The following is a 20,451-nucleotide window of genomic DNA, read 5'->3' on the forward strand; positions in this document are numbered from 1 at the left end:
TTCCCACCCAAGACAGTTTTTGAGCCCTCCTTCCATTTAGGCGGCCAGTGCGCTCGCCAGAAACTGGCGGGAGTCTCATTATCCCATGTAAATTGGGGTCCTATGATGTCTTCAGAACTCCAATGCCATTTTCGTTGTCACTGGCAAGGCATCAGCTCAGTGATATATCTGCCCACTATTCATAAGTGGTCATCGTCGTCACTGGTCTGTCCAAGGCAGGTTCTGGCTCAATTCGCCCTTCTCCAAACCACTGTCTTATACTTCTTTCTTCAATTTTCCATAAAATCTCTCATTCTTCAAGTCATGCAGAAGCACCCTTCTTTTCCTCCCTCTTGATCTTTTTCCTTCCCTCCATCTTTTTAATACCTCTTTCAACACCCATCGTCTCTCAGCACATGCCCAATCCAATTAATTTGCCTTTTTCTGATAACATCAATCAAACTACGTTCTTCTTGTATCATTACAGGGTGGAAAAGAACCAGATCCAACAATTCTGGAAATATTAATTTATTTCCCACCCTCCCAAAATGGCGAGCTGCCTGTCAGAGCTTGAATCGCAAGATCAGCTCGCCAATTACATTTAATCGAGGCCTGAAATGGTTCAGGAGTCTTGCTGATAACTACATCAGCTGGGCGTTGCAATCGCACCACCCAATGTATGACAAAGACCAAAATCAGAGACATGGGGTAATATTGGGACAGTATTGAAATTTTTTTTTTTATTCGTTCATGGGATGGGGCATCGCTGGCAAGGCCAGCACTTATTGCCCATCCCTATTTGCCCTTGAGAAGGTGGTGGTGAGCCGCCGCCTTGAACTGCAGTCCGTGTGGTGACTGTTCTCCCACAGTGCTGTTAGGTAGGGAGTTCCAGGATTTTGACCCAGCGACGATGAAGGAACAGCGATATATTTCCAGGTCAGGATGGTGGGTGACTTGGAGGGGAACGTGCAGGTGGTGTTGTTCCCATGTGCCTGCAGCCCTTGTCCTTCTAGGTGGTAAAGGTCGCGGGTTTGGGAAGTGCTGTCGAAGAAGCCGTGGCGAGTTGCTGCAGTGCATCCTGTGGATGATGCACACTGCAGCCACGGTGCGCCGGTGGTGAAGGAAGTGAATGTTTAGGGTGGTGGATGGGGTGCCAATCAAGCGGGCTGCTTTGCCCTGGATGGTGTCGAGCTACTTGAGTGTTATTGGAGTTGCACTCATCCAGGCAAGAGAAGAGTATTCCATACAATCCTGACTTGTGCCTTGTAGATGGTGGAAAGGCTTTGGGGAGTCAGGATGTGAGTCACTCACCGCAGAATACCCAGCCTCTGACCTGCTCTTGTAGCCACAGTATTTATGTGGCTGGTCCAGTTAAGTTTCTGGTCAATGGTGACCACCAGGATGTTGGTGGGGGATTCAGCGATGGTAATGCAGTTGAATCTCAAGGGGAGATGTTTAGACTCTCTCCTGTTGGAGATGGTCATTGCCTGGCACTTGTCTGGCGTGACTGTTACTTGCCACTTATGAGCCCAAGCCTGGATATTGTCCAGGTCTTGCTGCACACGGGCACGGACTGCTTCATTATCTGAGGGGTTGCGAATGGAACTGAACACTGTGCAATCATCAGCGAACATCCCCATTTCTGACCTTATGATGGAGAGAAGGTCATTGATGAAGCAGCTGAAGATGGTTGGGCCTAGGACACTGCCCTGAGGAACTCCTGCAGCAATGTCCTAGGGCTGCAATTCATGATTTTTAGGTGGTGTATAATTACACTGACCAGAGGATGGATATTCCATATTATAAGACAATAGTTTAATTGAGGGGTTTGGATGATGTCTTTCAAATTTACTTTTGAAAATTTTCATGCTTTCTCAAGTAATAGTACAGTACAAAATAACAGAATAAACACTATCTTGCAGATTGCGCGATTCTTGCAAATGTGTGTGTTGAGGGTCCTTAAACATTTGTCTAACTTTGTTGGCAGGCATCGTTCCTCGTTAGGAGGCTCAAGTCACACAAGGAAGTGAGGGAGGAGTCTCATTGGCATGACAACTTGAGTTAGAGCAGGTGTTGGTACCTGTGGGGGTTTTGTATAAGATGGTGATCTATCTGTTTAGTGGATTGTCCTGGAATCACTTTGTTGTACTTGAGTGAGTGGGAGAAGACCCTGTACCATAACCTTAAGTGAGGCTCGTGCATCACTTGCTCTGATTTGCAAATGTACCATAAGTTCTTTGTCCACATATTTATTGTGCTTTCTTGCTGCTAGTTGTGAAAGCTGTGGAGATCTAAGTGACAGGGCCTTGCTTCACTGACAGTCAGCAAGTAGGCTGGAAAAGTCATCCATGGCATTGGTGTCATTCAAGGTCTTGGGTCAGAAGGACTGCAAGGGAGTGCAGGACCAAAAAATGTGCTGGAGTGTGCCCTTTTGAGCATTGTTCCACTAGCACTCATTGACAAAGTTGAGTGGAATTTTTAGAATTTGTTTGGAGTAAGGCACATGCAGTAAAGAATTTCTCATTCTTGCTGCCGATGGAGGTCATGGTCAGCCTCAGTGCCTCCCTCCAGTGTCGAGTGTGATCAATTGCTCTGCAGCCCTTCAATTTTTAAAGCTTCCTTTATTGTATGCTGGACACCAGGAATGCAATGGCGTTCCTGACAGCCAGTATTGCAAAGGCATTAATTATGGGAAATATGATGGAAGATATATTTCATCCATTATTTGAATACACCCACAATCACTAATGCCAAAAAATTCCGGAAGTGGCGGCGAATTCTGGCAAAAGGCCGATTTTGCACCTACCCTGAAATTGCAGAAGAATATCCCAAAATTCTATCCACTGATTCACACCTTACCCAAGCTTCCCACCAACTCCCTTATGTTCCAACCTGAGGTAGGAAAGTTTTAAAAAAAAAAATTGGCCCAGATAGCCAATCCAACCATCAGATAGGGAGGCAATTTGTACTAAAGAACAATAAAATAACCTTTTCTAGAAAAGCAAGAATCCCTTTCTTATTTGTTTTTTGTTTTCCTCCACAAGAATCTCTCATCCTGGGGAGATAGTGAGCAATACTCAATTGATTGAAGGGAGTTGGAAAGGAAAGGACTTGCATTTATATAGCGTCTTTCATGACCACATGACGTCCCAAAGTGCTTTACAGCCAATGAAGTACTTTTGAAGTGTAGTCACTGTTGTAATGTAGGGAAATGTGGCAGCCAATTTTTGCACAGTAAGGCCCCACAAACAGTAATAAGATACATAACCAGATAATCTGTTCTTTAGAGTGATGTTAGTTGAGGGATAAATATTAGCCTGGACATCGGGAGAACGCCACTGCTCTCTAATGCCGTGGTATCTTTTAAGTCCACCAGAGAGGACAGACAGAGCCTCGGTTTAACTTCCTATCCGAAAAACGCCACCTCCGACAGTGCAGCACCTCCTCAATACTGCACTGGACTATGTGCTCAAGTCTCTGGTGTAGGGTTTGAACTCATTCTGACTCGAGGTGAGAGTGCTACCACTGAGACAAGGCTAACACTTTAAAGGCAAAGTAAATGTCTACTGCTTGTAAAACTGTAACCACATTTTAGAAGTACTGAGGCTGCCAGGTCCAGTTTATCACGCTGAGTGAAAGTGTTGATTGATTAACATGTGGTTACATAGTGAAAGCCTGACCATGGGCATTTTTTGAGCTGTTCTACCAAAATTGGACTCCATGTCAAGCAAGCCTTTAACTCGGTCAAACTACATTGGCCTAAGCATCGTAACAATATTAATTCAGAAATCTAATTAATGGGATTCACATTATTTAAATCATGAGAATGATTTAAGCAGTCATCTGAACCCTGAAATCTAATTGCAGCATTAAGTAATTCCCTGCTGTCTGCTGTTGTTTGTAATATATAATATTCAATGTGTACTGCTTGATACTCAATCAACACCATCAAACACAGTAACTGGTCATTTATCCCATTGCTGTTTATGGGACCTTGCTGTACTCAAATTAGTGCCCTGTTTGCCTATAAATCAACACTAACTACACTTCAAAAGTAGTTCATTAGCTGTGAAATGCTTTGCAACTTCCTGAAGATGTGAAAGGTGCTATATAAATGCAAGTACTTCAATATAATGTCTAGATTTTACTCTAGTTTGGATCTTTCTCTGTCCTGACCGTGGCACTTCATGGTCTTGGTGTTTATTGCCCTTCATGATTAATAAGTATGACATAATTACAGTGGATTTAACAAAAAAAAATCTGCATTTAATACCTGGTAATCCTGTGATAGGATCATGTTTGAGTTGAATATTTCACTGTCCAAAGCAATTATGTAAATTTTAAATCCTCTGTTTAAAAAGTTGTTGTTTTTTTCTTTATAAAGTTAATTTATTGATAAATTATACTTTACGCTGAAAATACTCTTGCATACTTAACAGATGTATGTGCAGCAGGTGCAGAGTAAATTCAGTGCCTTAGAATTATAGCCAGCGAACTGGATAAGATATGTCGAAAGACCACTTGATATTTACATGGTTTCAAAAATGCTGCCCCAAATACTATCTGAAACACAGTAATAAGTGATGACAGAATTACCAAAATAGTTGGAACCTCTGACCAAAAGTTAGTTTTATATTCCCTAATTCCCTTTCTTCCTTCCCTCTTCTTCATCTCCTCCCTTAAAAAAAAATCCCATCCTGTCCAGACCCGGTGGTAGTAGTAAATCAGAGTATTTAGTTGCACTGTTCCTGTAGAAGAATTATAAATGTTCATGGCAAAATAATATAAAAACTCACGAGGAACAGTTAATGGTATGAACGAAGACTCTTATTGTTTCTGCTGATAACATCTGCAAATACTTATGGTTAGGTTAGTTAATAAAAGAATGGACATAGTGTGTTTGATTCTGATAGTTAGCCAAAGGAGCTTAGTTGGAGGTTCCGGTTCCTACTGATTTTGGCTTTCAGAAGCATCCTTGGCAAACAGTGCTTCCTGTTATCATGTACACCTTCATAATATTAGTCTGCTCTAGGAAGTTACTAGCATTAATATCTGAATATTGTTTTTCTGCTGAAAGGGCCACGAAGGACTCAACAAAACAGCTATTTTGATTCTAAAGGAATCTTAAAATGTTGGAAATATTATAATATGGGTTCAAGAATGATGCCCCTATGTACTATCAAACACCGTAATCGTTGATGACAGAATTGCCAAAATAGTCGAAGCCTCTAATCTAATGTCAAAGGGTAGTTTTATATTCCGGGTTTTGCGGCCAGAGGCCAGCCTGATTGACAGGCTGGCAGGCTGTTGGGCAAGAAAGCCTGCTGCAGCAGGCCGCAGCCTGGGATCGGGGAGGGATCGTGGGCCAGAGAGATCGGGGGACCGAGGAAGATCGGACGTCACTGGAGGTCGAGTAAAAAGTTGGAGGCAGGTGAGAGTCCACCGTGGTGGGGAGGAGGAATCCATCGGGGGTGGGGTGGGGGAGCTTCTTGGGCCTGGATGAAGCACTCCTGCTCCTCCAGGCCCCCAAGCAGTGCAATAAAGGTACTCCCCTCATAGATCCGGCCCTTCTCACCTGCTTTTATCTGATGTGAATGGGAAGCGACGGGAAACCTGAACAGGTAAGGTTAAATTTGTTTTATTAATCCAATAAACACAATATTAAGTACCTCCAGTATCTCAATGAGGTACATTGCCCCTTTAAGTATCGGCTCGCTGGCTTTAAGTGGGGGCAGGACTTCCTGGTGTCTACTTGCCTCACGCAGACAAAGCTGCTTGGGTTTAACCCAGAAGTAGGCGTGTTGGAGCTGGGATGCAGTCCCGCACTGAAAACGGAGGATTTTTACTCCCCATCTGCTCCCAACTCACCTGTTCTTTGGGATTAAAATTTACCCCATGTGTCCCTGACTGACTCGCATTGCACGGAAAGAGAGAGAGAGAGAGAGAGAAAGAAACAAAGGCAGTCCTCTGACTGCTCACTCAAGTGTACACGAAGAGAATTGGCCTGGTGAGCTGTCATTCAAGGTTACCACCTTGAGTGAAATGCCTTCCCCTTGATGTGGGAGTTTGTGGCATCTCTCCCTGTTCAGCTAAGCTCCATGCTAGGTGCACAGAAAGAAACCATTCTATCACAATGGTGGGAATTGCTTAGAACCAAATCTAAATTGTCTGAAAGCTAATGTACTTGCAAAAGTAAACAGTTTGATGGCTGTCACACTTCTATTCAGTGTAGCTCATTAACATTTCCAATTGCTTGGGTCTCCAACCCTTGTCCACCCCTTCATAAGCTGAATCCAATCTTTACATGGTTTTAATTCATGTTATACTATAAAGTCCCAAAATGCTCGTTACCTTCTCTCAGTTCCTGCTCTGAATTATACATTGGCCCTTTATAAAACTATGAAAATTATAATTCATAGAACAGAATACATCAAAATAGTTTGATACTTTTGCATAGTAACTACGATCAATGTCAACAATCAACCGCTTTAAAGCCTTGAGGAGAAAATAAAAGACCGTTATTCGGGGTGCGAGCACGTAGAATAGAATCTTTTCTGTAATGTGGTGACCAGAACTGTACATAGTACACAAGCTGTGGCCTGACTAGTGTTTTATACAGTTCCAGCATAACCTCCCAGCTCTTATACTCTGTGCCTCGGCTAATCAAGGAAAGTACTCCGTATACCTTCTTAATCACCTTGTCTATCTGTCCTGCTACCTTCAGGGATCTGTGGACATGCACTCCAAGGTCTCTCACTTCCTCCACACCTCTCGGTATCCTCCCATTTATAAGAACATAAGAAATAGGAGCAGGAGTAGGCCAATCGGCCCCTCGAGCCTGCTCTGCCATTCAATAAGATCATGGCTGATCTGATCCTAACCTCAAATCTAAAGAACACAAGAAGTAGGAGCAGGACCCGGCCACTCAGCCCCTGGGCCCGCTCCGCCACCCACAGGGCCTTGACCGATCCGAACTCAGCTTCATGTCCAATTTCCTGCCCGCTCCCCGTAACCCCTAATTCCCTTTACTTCTAGGAAACTGTCTATTTCTGTTTTAAATTTATTTAATGATGTAGCTTCCACAGCTTCCTGGGGCAGCAAATTCCATAGACCTACTACCCTCTGAGTGAAGAAGTTTCTCCTCATCTCAGTTTTGAAAGAGCAGCCCCTTATTCTAATATTATGCCCCCTGGTTCTAGTTTCACCCATCCTTGGGAACACCCTTACTGCATCCACCCGATCAAGCCCCTTCACAATCTTATATGTTTCAATAAGATCGCCTGTCATTCTTCTGAACTCCAATGAGTAGAGTCCCAATCTACCCAACTTCTCCTCATATGTCCGCCCCCTCATCCCCGGGATTAACTGAGTGAACCTTCTTTGTACTGCCTCGAGAGCAAGTATGTCTTTTCTTAAGTATGGAGACCAAAACTGTATGCAGTATTCCAGGTGCGGTCTCACCAATACCTTATATAACTGCAGCAATACCTCCCTGTTTTTATATTCTATCCCCCTAGCAATAAAAGCCAACATTCCGTTGGCCTTCTTGATCACCTGCTGCACCTGCATACTAACTTGTTGATTTTCTTGTACTAGGACCCCCAGATCCCTTTGTACTGCAGTACTTTCCAGTTTCTCGCCATTAAGATAATAACTTGCTCTCTGATTTTTCCTGCCAAAGTGCATAACCTCACATTTTCCAATATTGTATTGCATCTGCCAAATCTCCGCCCACTCACCCAGCCTGTCTATATCCCCTTGTAGGTTTTTTATGTCCTCCTCACTCTCTACTTTCCCTCCCATCTTTGTATCATCTGCAAACTTTGATATGTTACACTCGGTCCCCTCCTCCAAATTGTTAATATAGATTGTAAAGAGTTGGGGTCCCAGCACCGACCCCTGCGGAACACCACTGGCTACTGGTTGCCAGTCTGAGAATGAACCATTTATCCCAACTCTCTGCTTCCTGTTAGATAACCAATCCTCCACCCATGCCAGAATATTGCCCCCAATCCAGTGATTCTTTATCTTGAGCAATAATCTTTTATGTGGCACCTTGTTGAATGCCTTCTGGAAGTCTAAATACACTACGTCCACTGGTTCCCCTTTATCCACCCTGTACTTTATGTCCTCAAAGAACTCAAGCAAATTTGTCAGACATGACTTCCCCTTCATAAAGCCATGCTGACTTTGTCCTATTAAATTATGTTTATCCAAATGTTCTGCTACTGTCTCCTTAATAATAGACTCCAAAAATTTTACCCACCACAGATGTTAGGCTAACTGGTCTATAATTTCCAGCCTTCTGCCTACTACCCTTTTTAAATAAGGGTGTTACATTAGCAGTTTTCCAATCTGCCGGGACCTTTGCTGAGTCCAGAGAATTTTGGAAAATTATTACCAAAGCATCCACAATCCCTACTGCCACTTCCCACAAGGCCCTAGGATGTAAGCCATCAGGTCCAGGGGATTTATCCGCCTTGAGTCCCATTATTTTACTGAGTACCAATTCCTTAGTGATTTTAATCGTATTTAGCTCCTCCCCCCCAGAGCCCCCTGTTTGTCCAGTGTCCTCTACCGTAAAGACTGAAACAAAATATTTGTTCAGCATTTTTGCCATCTCCATGTTTCCCACCATTAATTTCCCGGTCTCATCCTCTAAGGGACCTACGTTTGCCTTAGCCACCCTTTTTCTTTTTATATAACTATAGAAATTCTTGCTATCTGTTTTGATATTTTTTGCTAATTTATTTTCATAATCTATCTTCCCTTTCTTAATCAATCCTTTAGTTACTTTTTGCTGTCTTTTGAAGACTTCCCAATGTTCTATCCTCCCACTAAGTTTGGCTACCTTATATGTCCTTGTTTTTAGTCAGATACTATCCTTAATTTCTTTACTTAGCCACGGATGGCTGTCATTTCTTTTACACCCTTTTTTCCTCAGTGGAATATATATTTTTTTGAAAGTTGTAAAATAACTCCTTAAATGAACACCACTGCTCATGTACCGTCTTACCCTTTAATCTATTTTCCCAGTCCACTTTAATCAATTCCGCTCTCATACCATCATAGTCTCCTTTATTCAAGCTCAGTACGCTTGTTTGAGAACCAACCTTCTCACCCTCTAATTGGATATGGAATTTAACCCTTGTATTCCCTTGCCTTGTTTGCCCTCCCCAAATGCATTACCTCACACTTTTTTCTGGATTGAATTCCATTTGCCACTTTTCTGTCCACCTGACCAGTCCATTGATATCTTCCTGCAGTCTATAGCTTTCCTCCTCAATGTCAACCACACAGCCAATTTTTGTATCATCTGCAAACTTCTTAATCATGCCCCCTACATTTAAGTCCAAATCATTAATATATACCACAAAAAGCAAGGGACCTAGTACTGAGCCCTGCGAAACCCCACTGGAAACAGCCTTCCAGTCACAAAAACACCCATCGACCATTACCCTTTGCTTCCTGCCACTGAGCCAATTTTGGATCCAACTTGTCACTTTCCCTTGGATTCCATGGGCTTGTGCTTTTTTGACCAGCCTGCCATGTGGGACCTTGTCAAAAGCCTTGCTAACATCCATATGGACTACATCAAATGTGCTACCCTCATTTACCCTCCTTGTTACCTCCTCAAAAAATTCAATCAAGTTAATCAGACACTACCTTCCCTTAACAAATCCATGCTGACTGTTCTTGATTACTCCATGCCTTTCTAAGTGACGGTTTATCCTGTCCCTCAGAATTGATTCCAGTAATTTGTCCACCACCGATGTTAGACTGACTGGCCTGTAATTACTCGGTCTACCCCTCGCTCCCTTTTTAAACAACGGTACAACGTTAGCAGTCCTTCAGTCCCCTGGCACCATGCCTGTATCCAGTGAGAATTGGAAAATGATGCTCATAGCCTCCGCCATTTCCTCCCTTGCTTCTTTTAACAGCCTAGGATACATTTCATCCGGGCTTGGTGATTTATCTACTTTCAAAGATGCTAATCCCCTTAATACTTGCTCCCTCACTGTTTATCCCATCCAATATTTCACACTCCTCCTCCTTAACTACAATGTCTGCATCATCCCTCTCTTTTGTGAAGACAGACGCAAAGTATTCATTAAGAATCATACAAACACCTTCCGTCTCCACACAGGTTACCTTTTTGGTCATGCAGGGCCTTGTAACGCTGTATTTCTTCTGGTGGCATTCAGCCTTTTCTTACTGGACTTGGGCACGCCACACCTGGCTGAACGAACTATTAGCATTTATACTATTAAATGGCTTGTTAGATGCTTGGGTTACATTGAAGGATTATTATTGCTAAGGCATCATGATTGGCTGATCCTTTTCGTTAACTGGTAACTGAATCTTTTCTCAGCAATTGAATATTACAATGTTGTGTGTTCCTGTGATGATATAAGTGGTGCATGATTCTTTTTTTAAAAAGCATTCATTTCTCATTTTTAGGAAAAGAAGAACCCTCGCCTCAAAACTATCAGAGGTTCATAGAATCATACAGCACAGAAGGAAGCCATTCGGCCCATCGTGCCTGTGTCGGCTATTTGAAAGAGCTATCCATTTAGTCCCACTCCCCTGCTCTTTCCCCATAGCCCTCATAATTTTTCCCTTCAAGTATTTATCCAATTCTCTTTTTTGAAAGTTACTGTTGAATCTGCTTCCACCACCCTTTCAGGCAGTGTAGCAGTATATTCCAGATCATAACGAGCAGGTTCAAATAAATTTGAAGCTTGTCCTCTAGTGAGCAGCTAATATCTTGACTTGTTTTTTTTTCCATTCCATGAACATTATAAACTAAAGTGGCAGGCATCTTTATTACCCTCAAGTTCTTTTGAAAGAAGATTGCCTCGTGTGATTAATTCCCCCCCCCTGACTTTGCTTAAGCAAAGGCAGGAAAATATTTTTTTTACTAGTTAAACATTTAACTAGTTAAATTTCTTGTTCTCCTTTTGCATTTTACAAGTACTTAAGAAGATAAAGCGCCATTTATTTGAACTCCATCAAAAGTGCAGGGTTTTCTTAAAAGTATATTGGAAAACATTGGCTTCAGCTTCCAAACTTCAAAGCTACTGAGCAGCTCTGAATTGTACAGGTTTTATTATAAAGGCGTTCTGAAATTGTAACAATCCAGACAGAAGATATACTATGTGTTGGCTTTGTGGTGAATTCTTTCTTATTCCCAATTTGCAGCATTGCATGATCACCTAATGCTCTTATTATTTTCCTGCTTCACACTTTGTTTGTAAAAGCATGCCCGAGAAATGTTGAATCATAAGACTATTATGCAAATCTATTTTTTTCTGCTGGCAAATTGTCACCTTCTTAAACCCTTCCCCTCATAAAATTGTTGGAAATGATGTCTAAGGCAATATCAGAATATTCGCTAGAATACACTGGTGGGAGAGAGGATGATATTTCACATAGCCCTTTCTCGTTGCATTTTTTAATTTACGGGCAAGCATAAGCAATTTGAAGAATTTAGACAGATACATGCTTGAGTTATCTCTGGAAACTTCACGCTGATTGAAGTCTCATAATGTAAAAGGGAACTTTGGTTGGAAAACACTTAATTAGCCTACTGTGGTTGCTAAAATCTCTCGTCGTGATGTATGTGAAATCAGAAGAGATAAGGATTGAATGGCAGATATCAAGGAGTAATGAATGATCATTATACAGCACCTATGCATATATGAAACCTGGTAATTGTGCAAGGGTGAGTAAGATGTAACACACAGAGAACAAAACTAAACCATGAAAATAATCTAAATTCCATCTGATTTGTAAGTATTTTGGACAAATCTAAAACATGGTTTGGCAAAGTCTCAAACTTTAATTGGTGCAGGCCTTGGACTAAGACATGCACCAGTTTGAAGTAATGAGCAGCAAACATGTACATAGACTGAGCATCCAAATAATCAAAAAACACTTAATAGTCTAATTTTTTTTTTGGAGCCTTTTTATGTTTAAAAGGTGATTTCTTTAGTTGGTACCTGGGCAGTTATCAGATCAGCTGCATAAGAAATTTTAGCCCCAATTTTAATTCTGGGCACAAATTGGGCGGGAGGGGTCGGGTTGTGCGAGTAGGCCCCGTGACATCTCGAGCATGCGGCCCAGGGATTTTAACTTCTGGCTTCAATATGATTGACAGGCTGCCCACACATGTTGGAATCAGGAAGCCCACCTATTTGCGGGTGCAATTTTCAGAAGGCTTCCTGAGGCATATTTAAGGCGGGAACGCACCTTCCTATTTCTGAATTCATTTTTTATTTAAACAGAATTACAGTGAAACCTGTACAAACAGACACTTGCAAAAAAAAAAAGACACTATTGACAATCCCAAATAACTTGCATTGTAACAGATACAAGCTGCACCTTGAAACCATGGACACTTGCAAATTACAAACTATGGACATCTTTCAATGCACCAAGTCCGTTTACAATGTAAAACACGGGACACGCAGGGCAGTACGAGGCGGCAGCGGGTGAAAGAAACGGCTTTTGTAGAATGGGGAGCTCTTTACCCAGCATCCATATCCGCAGAGAAACCACTGTATCTCTGGGATTGAAAGCCGTATGGCTCTATCCCAGGGATAGAGTGGTTTCTCTGACCTATGGATGCTGGGTAAAGAACTGACCATTCGACAAAAGCCGGGAACTGCACTAGGCAACACCACATCTCACTCCACCAGTATGTCAGGTACTGATGAGCTGCGAGCAGCCCCCTACCCACCCCCCAGCACTTCAAACATTAACAGCTGCAGCACACACAGGGAAGGGGTCCCGAACAGGGGTCTGCCGGACGTTAATCCCCCCCTAATTTGTTTACGTTTTCGGGAGATAATGCTGCTCGCTTTTTTATTTACAATCTGACCCGAAAGTGAGAAAAGTCATTCGCATGACACCCTTGAGGCCAGTGTTGCTAAGTACTTGCGTGCCAGCTTTGCTAATTTCTCATGGGCACCAACACACTTAAACCATCATTCCAGAGGACAGCCTTCTATGCTGATAACTGGTTCTGCTTTATAATGATCCAAAGCAATGTTTGTTGACTTTGTTCCTTTGTTCCTCTGAATCAAATGCTGCTAAGAGGAGGTTCATTTTCTTTTTAGATGGTTCAGCTTCTGTAGTTTGTGCAGCAGGCTGCTGGTCTTGTTAGACTTCTGACAACAGTAAAGAAAGAATTAACTTTCATTCCTTGTCTCTCTTGAATTTTGGAAGACACTTCAGATTCTTAACCCTCGGGTCCCGTGCTTGTGCTATCTTTAACCATGTGCAATTGGTGCTTTCTTTGCCTTTATTTAAGTCAGTGAAAGAGTTTTTAAACTGAACAACATATGCTGGGTCATTATCTGAGACTGCCATACACAAAATGAGAGGCACAATGCGGGTTAAACCACAGAGCAGGAAATGTATACCTCTTACCTCCACCCCCCAAAGAGCTTGAACACATACCTGCAGGGCTGTAGTAGGGCTTCCAATTTTTGGAGTTTGTCAAATCCAGCAGGAGTGAGCACTACTAGATTGTGCTTCTGAAGAGCTAATCTATTTCTAAGCAATAGCAGAACCACCTGCAGAGTGGAGTTACACCTAGTTGAAACATTTTGTATATGAGATTATTGGTGCTGTCCATTTGTGGCCTGTTGTACTTCGATTTCTGCACTAGATTATATTTGAAATGGATCACAAAGTTTTTACATTGTCATTGTGTTTCCGAGCCCGGCATCATTAAGTGCTACTGTGATCGATCGCTGTAGACTGAGCGATGCATGGTATGTGTTCAAGTGGCAATAGATTGGTTGCTGCTATCATATTGTGTGGAATTGTTGGTACCTTGCTTTATATATTTCACTCTTCTCCAACATCCAAGAAATGCTCTGTACATGTTTCAGCATAGTGTCTCTCTTCGGTATGCTTTACCGTTAGTGTAAAAGACTGTAGGGTCCAAGGAGCATCAGTCAGGTGTGCAGTGATTCCAAAGTAGCTGTGATTGCTCACAGCCATCCAGTAATCACCAGTCAAAACATTAATTGGCGTGTTTTTCAGCATCTCCAACTTTGCAGTCTTTTTGTTGTTTTATAGATTATTAATCGATGGTTCCTCTGAAAGGCAAGGTATATATAACTGATTAGAAGATACTATTTGAATAACATCTTAGCCCCGTATCACTTTCGATGATAATGGGTCTGCAGTCGGTAACTATCCACTTTGCAATAGCATTAGTTATCTTATACTTAGCTTGATTCATCGGTTTGCAGCGATCCTGAATTTCTAAGAGTATTCTGCCGAAATTGACTTAATTTGTTGTTGTATTGAAAGATTTGCATTTATATAGCATCTTTCACAACCTCAGGACGTCCCAAAGTGCTTTGCAGCCAATTAATTACTTTTGAAGTGTAGTCACTGTTGTAATGTAGGAAACGTGGCAACCAATTTGCACACAGCAACGTGATAATGACCAGATAATCTATTTTTTAGTTATGTTGGTTGAGGATAAATATTGGCCAGGCCATTGGGGAGAACTCCCCTGCTCTTCTTTAAATAGTGCCACGGGATTTTTTACGTCCACATGAAAGGGCAGACGGGGCCTAGGTATAACCTGTCATCCGAAAGACGGCACCTCCAACAGTGCAGCACTCCCTCAGTATGGCACCGAAGTGTCAGCCTGGATTATGTGCTCAAGTTTCTGGAGTGGGACTTGAACCTACGACCTTCTGACTCAGAGGCAAGATTGAATGAGTGCAGTCATCATTTGAATAGAAAGTTAGTCACGTAACCAGAAGTTATTTGTGGGATGAATTCGACTTTGTCGGTAGCACAAAACGGGCAATAGTGAATCAGCAGCCTGTTTTACACCCCGGAAAAGAAAATAAGGCGGGACGTAAAACGGGCTGACGATTTGCTATTGTCTGTTTTGCGCTACTGTCGAAGTCAAATATCGTCCCCTTTACCTTTGTTAGTGCGGTCAATGAATGACTGGGGGTAATAACTTTTATCGCCAGGTGAAAAATGGGTGATAGTGAATCATCAGCCTGTTATACTGTCTTTCCTGCCCCCCCACATCCAATTTTCTTGACCATTTACTTTAGACCACCAGCATTGAAGTTCAATTGCCAATGTTACAGCTGTTGAGCATTCCTCAGACGCATTGACAATCTGCAGTGCATGTGCACTACAGTTTGAAGGTTGCACATCTAGCCTAATGCTGAACTGACATCCTTCCCCAAAATTACCACACACACATGTGCTGAAACCATGCACAAGTGAAGCCTGTGTTTGGAAAACCACCAAACAAATGTGTCCTTTTACTGATCATTGCCTTTGAGCAGATATTGTGGAATGCTTGGGGAATTAATCAGTACTTGCACAAATGTCCCGTTAACAGGTTGCCTTTTATGAACAACCTGTTGTACTCAAATCAGAAATTACAGCACAGGAGGAGACAATTTTGCCACCATGCTTGTGCTAGACCTACCCTTTCATCTGGAGCTATCTACTTTGATCATACTCTGCCTGTCCTTTTCCAATTTCTTGATTATTTTTCAGATACTTGTGTAATTGTTTTATAAGTGATATAGTCTCTGTCTCAGAAGCCACTTGTATTAAAGCTGTCTATGGTCTATGTGTGAAAACATTTATTCTATGTTATGCCTTCAGTATTCTGGAGATAATCCTGAGTTTTTTATGCCCCCTTGTTAATGAATCACCAGCAAATAGAAACAGTATTATACAATTTATCCTCTCAAAACATTTTAATCCACAGGACCTCAAGTACGACCTATTGTTAAGTTAGGAGCTCTTTATTAAGGACTTGTGGACTAAAGTACAATTTATTCATAATAAATCTCAACAGCCAATCGGAACGGCACACAATACCACCAACTAAGACTTAACCAATGTCTTTTACAAATTTCTATGTTATTTAATTACTTTTGCATTCCCCATATATAAAACCCGTAATTCTATTTGCCTTTTTATTGGCCTGTTCTTTGTGCAATATTAGATCTCTGTTCTTTCATTCTTATTGTTTAGGATATAATTGTCTTTCACTGTTCTTTATCTCATAATGTACTACTTCATACTTCTCTGCGTTGAGCTGCATCAGCCACTTATCTGCCCACTCCACTAACCTGCCTAGGTCCCCAGAAATTGGCTGCACTCTTCCTTAGTTTGCCATGCCCCTAGTTTGGTTTTATCAACAAATTTTAATGAGGTCCATGAAGCATATGACTACCAATCTACAAAACATTCATTTACCCCCTACTTTCTGATTCCTGTCCCCTAGACATATCTCTATCCATGCAGCTACATTTTCCTTAATACTATGTGTCTTAATGTTTGCAATAAGTGTCTTATGTGGTATCCTATCAAATGTCTTCTGAAGATCCATATATATGTCCACCGCATTCCCATTATTTAGGGGAGGCATTCAAAATTGCAACCATTTCAGACCTGCCCCCAACCCGCTCATTTCCGGTTTTCACTGGGGCGGGAAACCAAGCCGTTCTCGGGTCAGGCCTTAAAACTTTTCTAGGAGGCTTCGGGCCTCCATTTTCCCACCGTTTCCGATTTCAACCCCGGGGGCCGGGATTCCCGGGCCTTCTCTTTCACGCCTCGTTAAAGGACGCAAGAAGACCTGAGACTAATAGGTAAGTGCCTTTCCGGCACAGCTTGTGGGCCCAGAGGAACAGGAGTGCTTCCCCCAGGCCCAACAAGCCGACCTGCAGTGGACCCCCTACCCTGATTTCTCCCCCCCCCCCCCCCCCCCCCCCCCAACGATCGCAGACCCCTGACCTCTATTCCCCCCCCCCCCCCCAACGATCGCAGACCCCCGCGATGACCCCGGATTCCGACAACCCTGCATGACTGACCCTCTCCCCCCACGACCGACAACTCCCATGCCCCCCGTTCCTCCCCCCTCCCCCCAATCCATACAAACAAAGACTTACCTGAAGACTTACCTGAATACATCCTCTCCCTGGCTGGTCTCCCATCTGACTGAGACCAGCCTGTCAATCAGGCCGGTAAATCGGATGGCAAACCGAAAAAAAAAATGATGTCCTTACGTCAAAATCATAAGGACGTCCAGGTAACCCATACTTCCGGGTTTCCTATCTGCAATTTGACCTCCCCCGCATCCTTCCCGGCTCGGGGTCAAAATTGTGCCATGTGATTTGCTTTCAAGTAGTTAAGCACAACCAGCCCTTTACAGATCCAGGCTTGTTGTCTGATTAGCCCATGCCTTTCTAAGTGTTCACTAAATTCATCCCATATTAAGAACTCTAGAAGCTTGCCAGCAACAAGGTAAGACTAAGTGGATTGTACATACCTGACATATCCTTGAGTGGATGCAATCCTTTGGCAAAATTCCCATTTCCAAAGATTTTCTTGTTAGCCACTGATCTACCTAAATACTTGGTCCTCTTATTAAGGAGTGAGTTATATTTTAAATAAAGTTGCAAATTTTGTAGTGCATTAACACAATATCTACAGTATAACTACAGTCTAAATGCAAACCGATTTATTGGACTTGGTCTGAGCCTACCTGGAGAGGGTATCTCTGTCACTTCAGTAGCAGACTGGTTGTGGTATAAGTGCAACTCGTGGGAAGCAAACTTTGTAAACAGCAGCTGACTTTTCACTAGCATTGCTAGCAGTTGGAGTAGACTGTATAACTCAATGCTTCCCATTAACACTGCTTTGGTATTGATGTCAAGCTGTTACCTGAAGTGTAACTACATCAGTAGTTAATTTCCAAGCTTATATAGCTACTAAGAAACCTGTCAACCCAACTGTTCATGTTTATATTTATACATGAACCACCAATGGGAGTTTAGACTTGTGTAAAACTGGGAAGATTGATGTGTATTGAGTATTCTTGCTGCGGTCAAATTGTCAGAAATCCATGGTCTGTGCATAAGTGTTCCTTAACTTTCAGTTTGTTCCAGACTTTATTTTGGTGCAGCCAATACTGGTGCAGATCTGGATATGACCAATTTTTATTTTTAATTTATTTTCCCAATTTCTTATGATTTTAGTAAAATAGGATGTGTGCAAATTAATTTCTCAGAACTGTGTTCCTCTTCTGTTTTAAGGTACCTGAACCATGTGCGTACTGCCACACCACAGGATCTTGCTGGTGGCTACACCTCTTCCCTTGCTTGTTACCGTGCTCTGCAAGATGCATTTAGTGGTCTTTTCTGGCAGTCCAGCTAGCCTGATGGACAAGAGGAGGCTTCAAGGTAGCCATTGGATTGATACCAGGAGCTTCAACAGCCAGACTTCTGTAAAAACCAACTATCAACCACACCACAGCTGAATGGAAAACTGACACACAGCCAAAGAACTTGAACTTGGACAGCTGTTTGGAGACGGCAGCTGATAAACTCAAGAAGATTAGCATTTTCTATTTACAAGGAGCGTGTGTCGAGATCCACTTACAGGAAGAAGGAGATGCAGGCTAAATACTGGTGGTCGCAGATGTATAAGCACCACTTGACAAAGAGTGTTTGACATCTGATAACTAAAGGTTGAGGAAGCATAAGTGATTCTCAGAACACAGCCAAAGATGATATTCTTGGGGTAGAGTAAAGATAACAGCTCCTATGTTTGTCCAGTCAATTGCAAAAGTTTTCATTTATTTTGAATAAAATTTATTAGTACCTTTTAACTACTGATTTTTCTCTCATCTCAAAATATGTTAAAATGCAGCATAAATACAGTGAATATATATGGAAGTCTAAAAAATATCTGATTTGTATTATTGAGACTGATCTTAAAATGTTAAAATGCATTCATCATAAATACATTGGAGGTGAATATATGTGGAAGTCTAAAAATAGCTGCTTGTGCTGCAATTTGAGATTACTTTCGTGATTATCTTTCAACATGAATTATTCAAATAGAACTTCCTGAAATTTTATCCAAAAGAATTTGAAAAGCATTATTTTGTTTAGATTTACACCACCTCATTTATGTTGTGGATGTACTGATTGTGATTGATTTGAGACACTTAATGTAGCTTAATCTTTAAATGCACTGTGCACCTTTGCATTGAGATTGTCCCTACCAAGTCAAAAATCAACTGCTGTTGCTCCCCTAAGTTTACTGATTTTCCCCTAGGAACGGCCTGTCCGAAAGAGTGTTGCGGACTTGCACGTTCTGTGGTCCAGATGCTGAGGGATGCACTGAAGCTTCGTGCAGCTGCCTCATGGGGAACAGCCACAATCTGAGACACTGTGTTTTAACTTATTTTCGAAAAAAAAGGTTCCATCTGTTCAGCTCCAACAACGTACCTCAGCCCCAACCTCAGAAGACTATCTCCATCGGCATCAAAGTGATATTGTTTCCATTTCCCACCCAACCATCTTGTGGGCTTTGTGGGCTCCAATATCCTGAGATTGTCAGAAAAATGACTGCCTGCCCACATGATCCTGGCATCTGACTATATTTTACTTGGGGAGGAGGCCTTCTTGCATATGTAAAATGGGTTTGAAACAGGACTCTGGGTCTCTGCTGCTGTGAGGGAAGGAAATCAAGGCTAGTTGCAGCAACTGCTGCAGTTGGAATGGCCAGAGGCAAAGCAGGTGAAGAATTGGAGGGGGGCAGAGAGAGTGGAGCTGAACCTGAAGGCAGCAATGTGATGACAGAAGGAGGAGCACATCTGGTTGGTTTGTAATAATCAGGATTCTCAGGCTGCAGTGAAGACCTGTTGGCAGAGATAGGGTAAGAAGAGAAAGGCTCTTTGGAACCCAAGGAATTGTACTCCAGAAAAAGGATGTACAGGTAGTATGGAGGGAGGTGGTACTAGTGGTCACTGCCAACTCTAAGACCCCATCAACAGCTATTCAGTGCCAGAAACATTTTAATAACCTCACCAGGTCTGCCAAGCGAAGGGTGCACGTGCAGATGCTGAGATACTGCTGGAAGCATAACTCACCTCCACACTAGGACCACATGGGGGCTAGTCATAAGAAGGAACAGTAGTAGTAGGACACAATGAAGGGATAAGATGGCAGTAACTATGTACAAATATATATTTGTTGTGCTTGTATATTTTTTCCAGAGAAACCTCTTGTTATCCCTCTTATATGATTAATGTTTGTAACTATCTTCTCCCTGAGAGGACGTTAACATATTAGCTGAATGGTTGAGAGTAAGGCAAGGGATCATGAAGGGCTTTATTGTATCAAGTAGGTGGAGGGCACCTTTTTATTGGATGAAGTTGATGATCTCTTGCCTGATTGCAAATGTAGCTGTCATTGGGGTGTCTAGGCCCACCTCCTATCTTTTCTGGCATCTTTGTCTTCAGCAGGGGATTAGTCACCACCACCTGTGCTTGGATGGTCCAAACCCTTTGTAATGGTCAAATTATGGAGATGCAGCAGGCCAACACAATTCTGGAAACCCTTGATGGACTATACTGTAGTACTCACCCTGTCCATGCACTCGAAATAGGCTTCA

General features: G+C 42.3%; 1 protein-coding gene across 1 annotated transcript in view; it reads left to right on the forward strand.

Annotated features, from left to right (window-relative positions):
- The window catches only part of mnat1 (MNAT1 component of CDK activating kinase), a 149,725-nt gene extending 131,067 nt beyond the window's left edge, over nt 1-18,658 (forward strand). The window contains exon 8 of the mRNA XM_067991906.1: nt 18,084-18,658. Coding sequence (XP_067848007.1) covers nt 18,084-18,204 — 121 coding nt within the window. The 3' untranslated portion in view covers nt 18,205-18,658. The remainder of the gene's footprint in view (nt 1-18,083) is intronic.
- Nucleotides 18,659-20,451: the final 1,793 nt, after the last annotated feature.

Source organism: Heptranchias perlo, chromosome 10 (genome assembly GCF_035084215.1).
Source record: "Heptranchias perlo isolate sHepPer1 chromosome 10, sHepPer1.hap1, whole genome shotgun sequence".
Taxonomy (NCBI): domain Eukaryota; kingdom Metazoa; phylum Chordata; class Chondrichthyes; order Hexanchiformes; family Hexanchidae; genus Heptranchias; species Heptranchias perlo.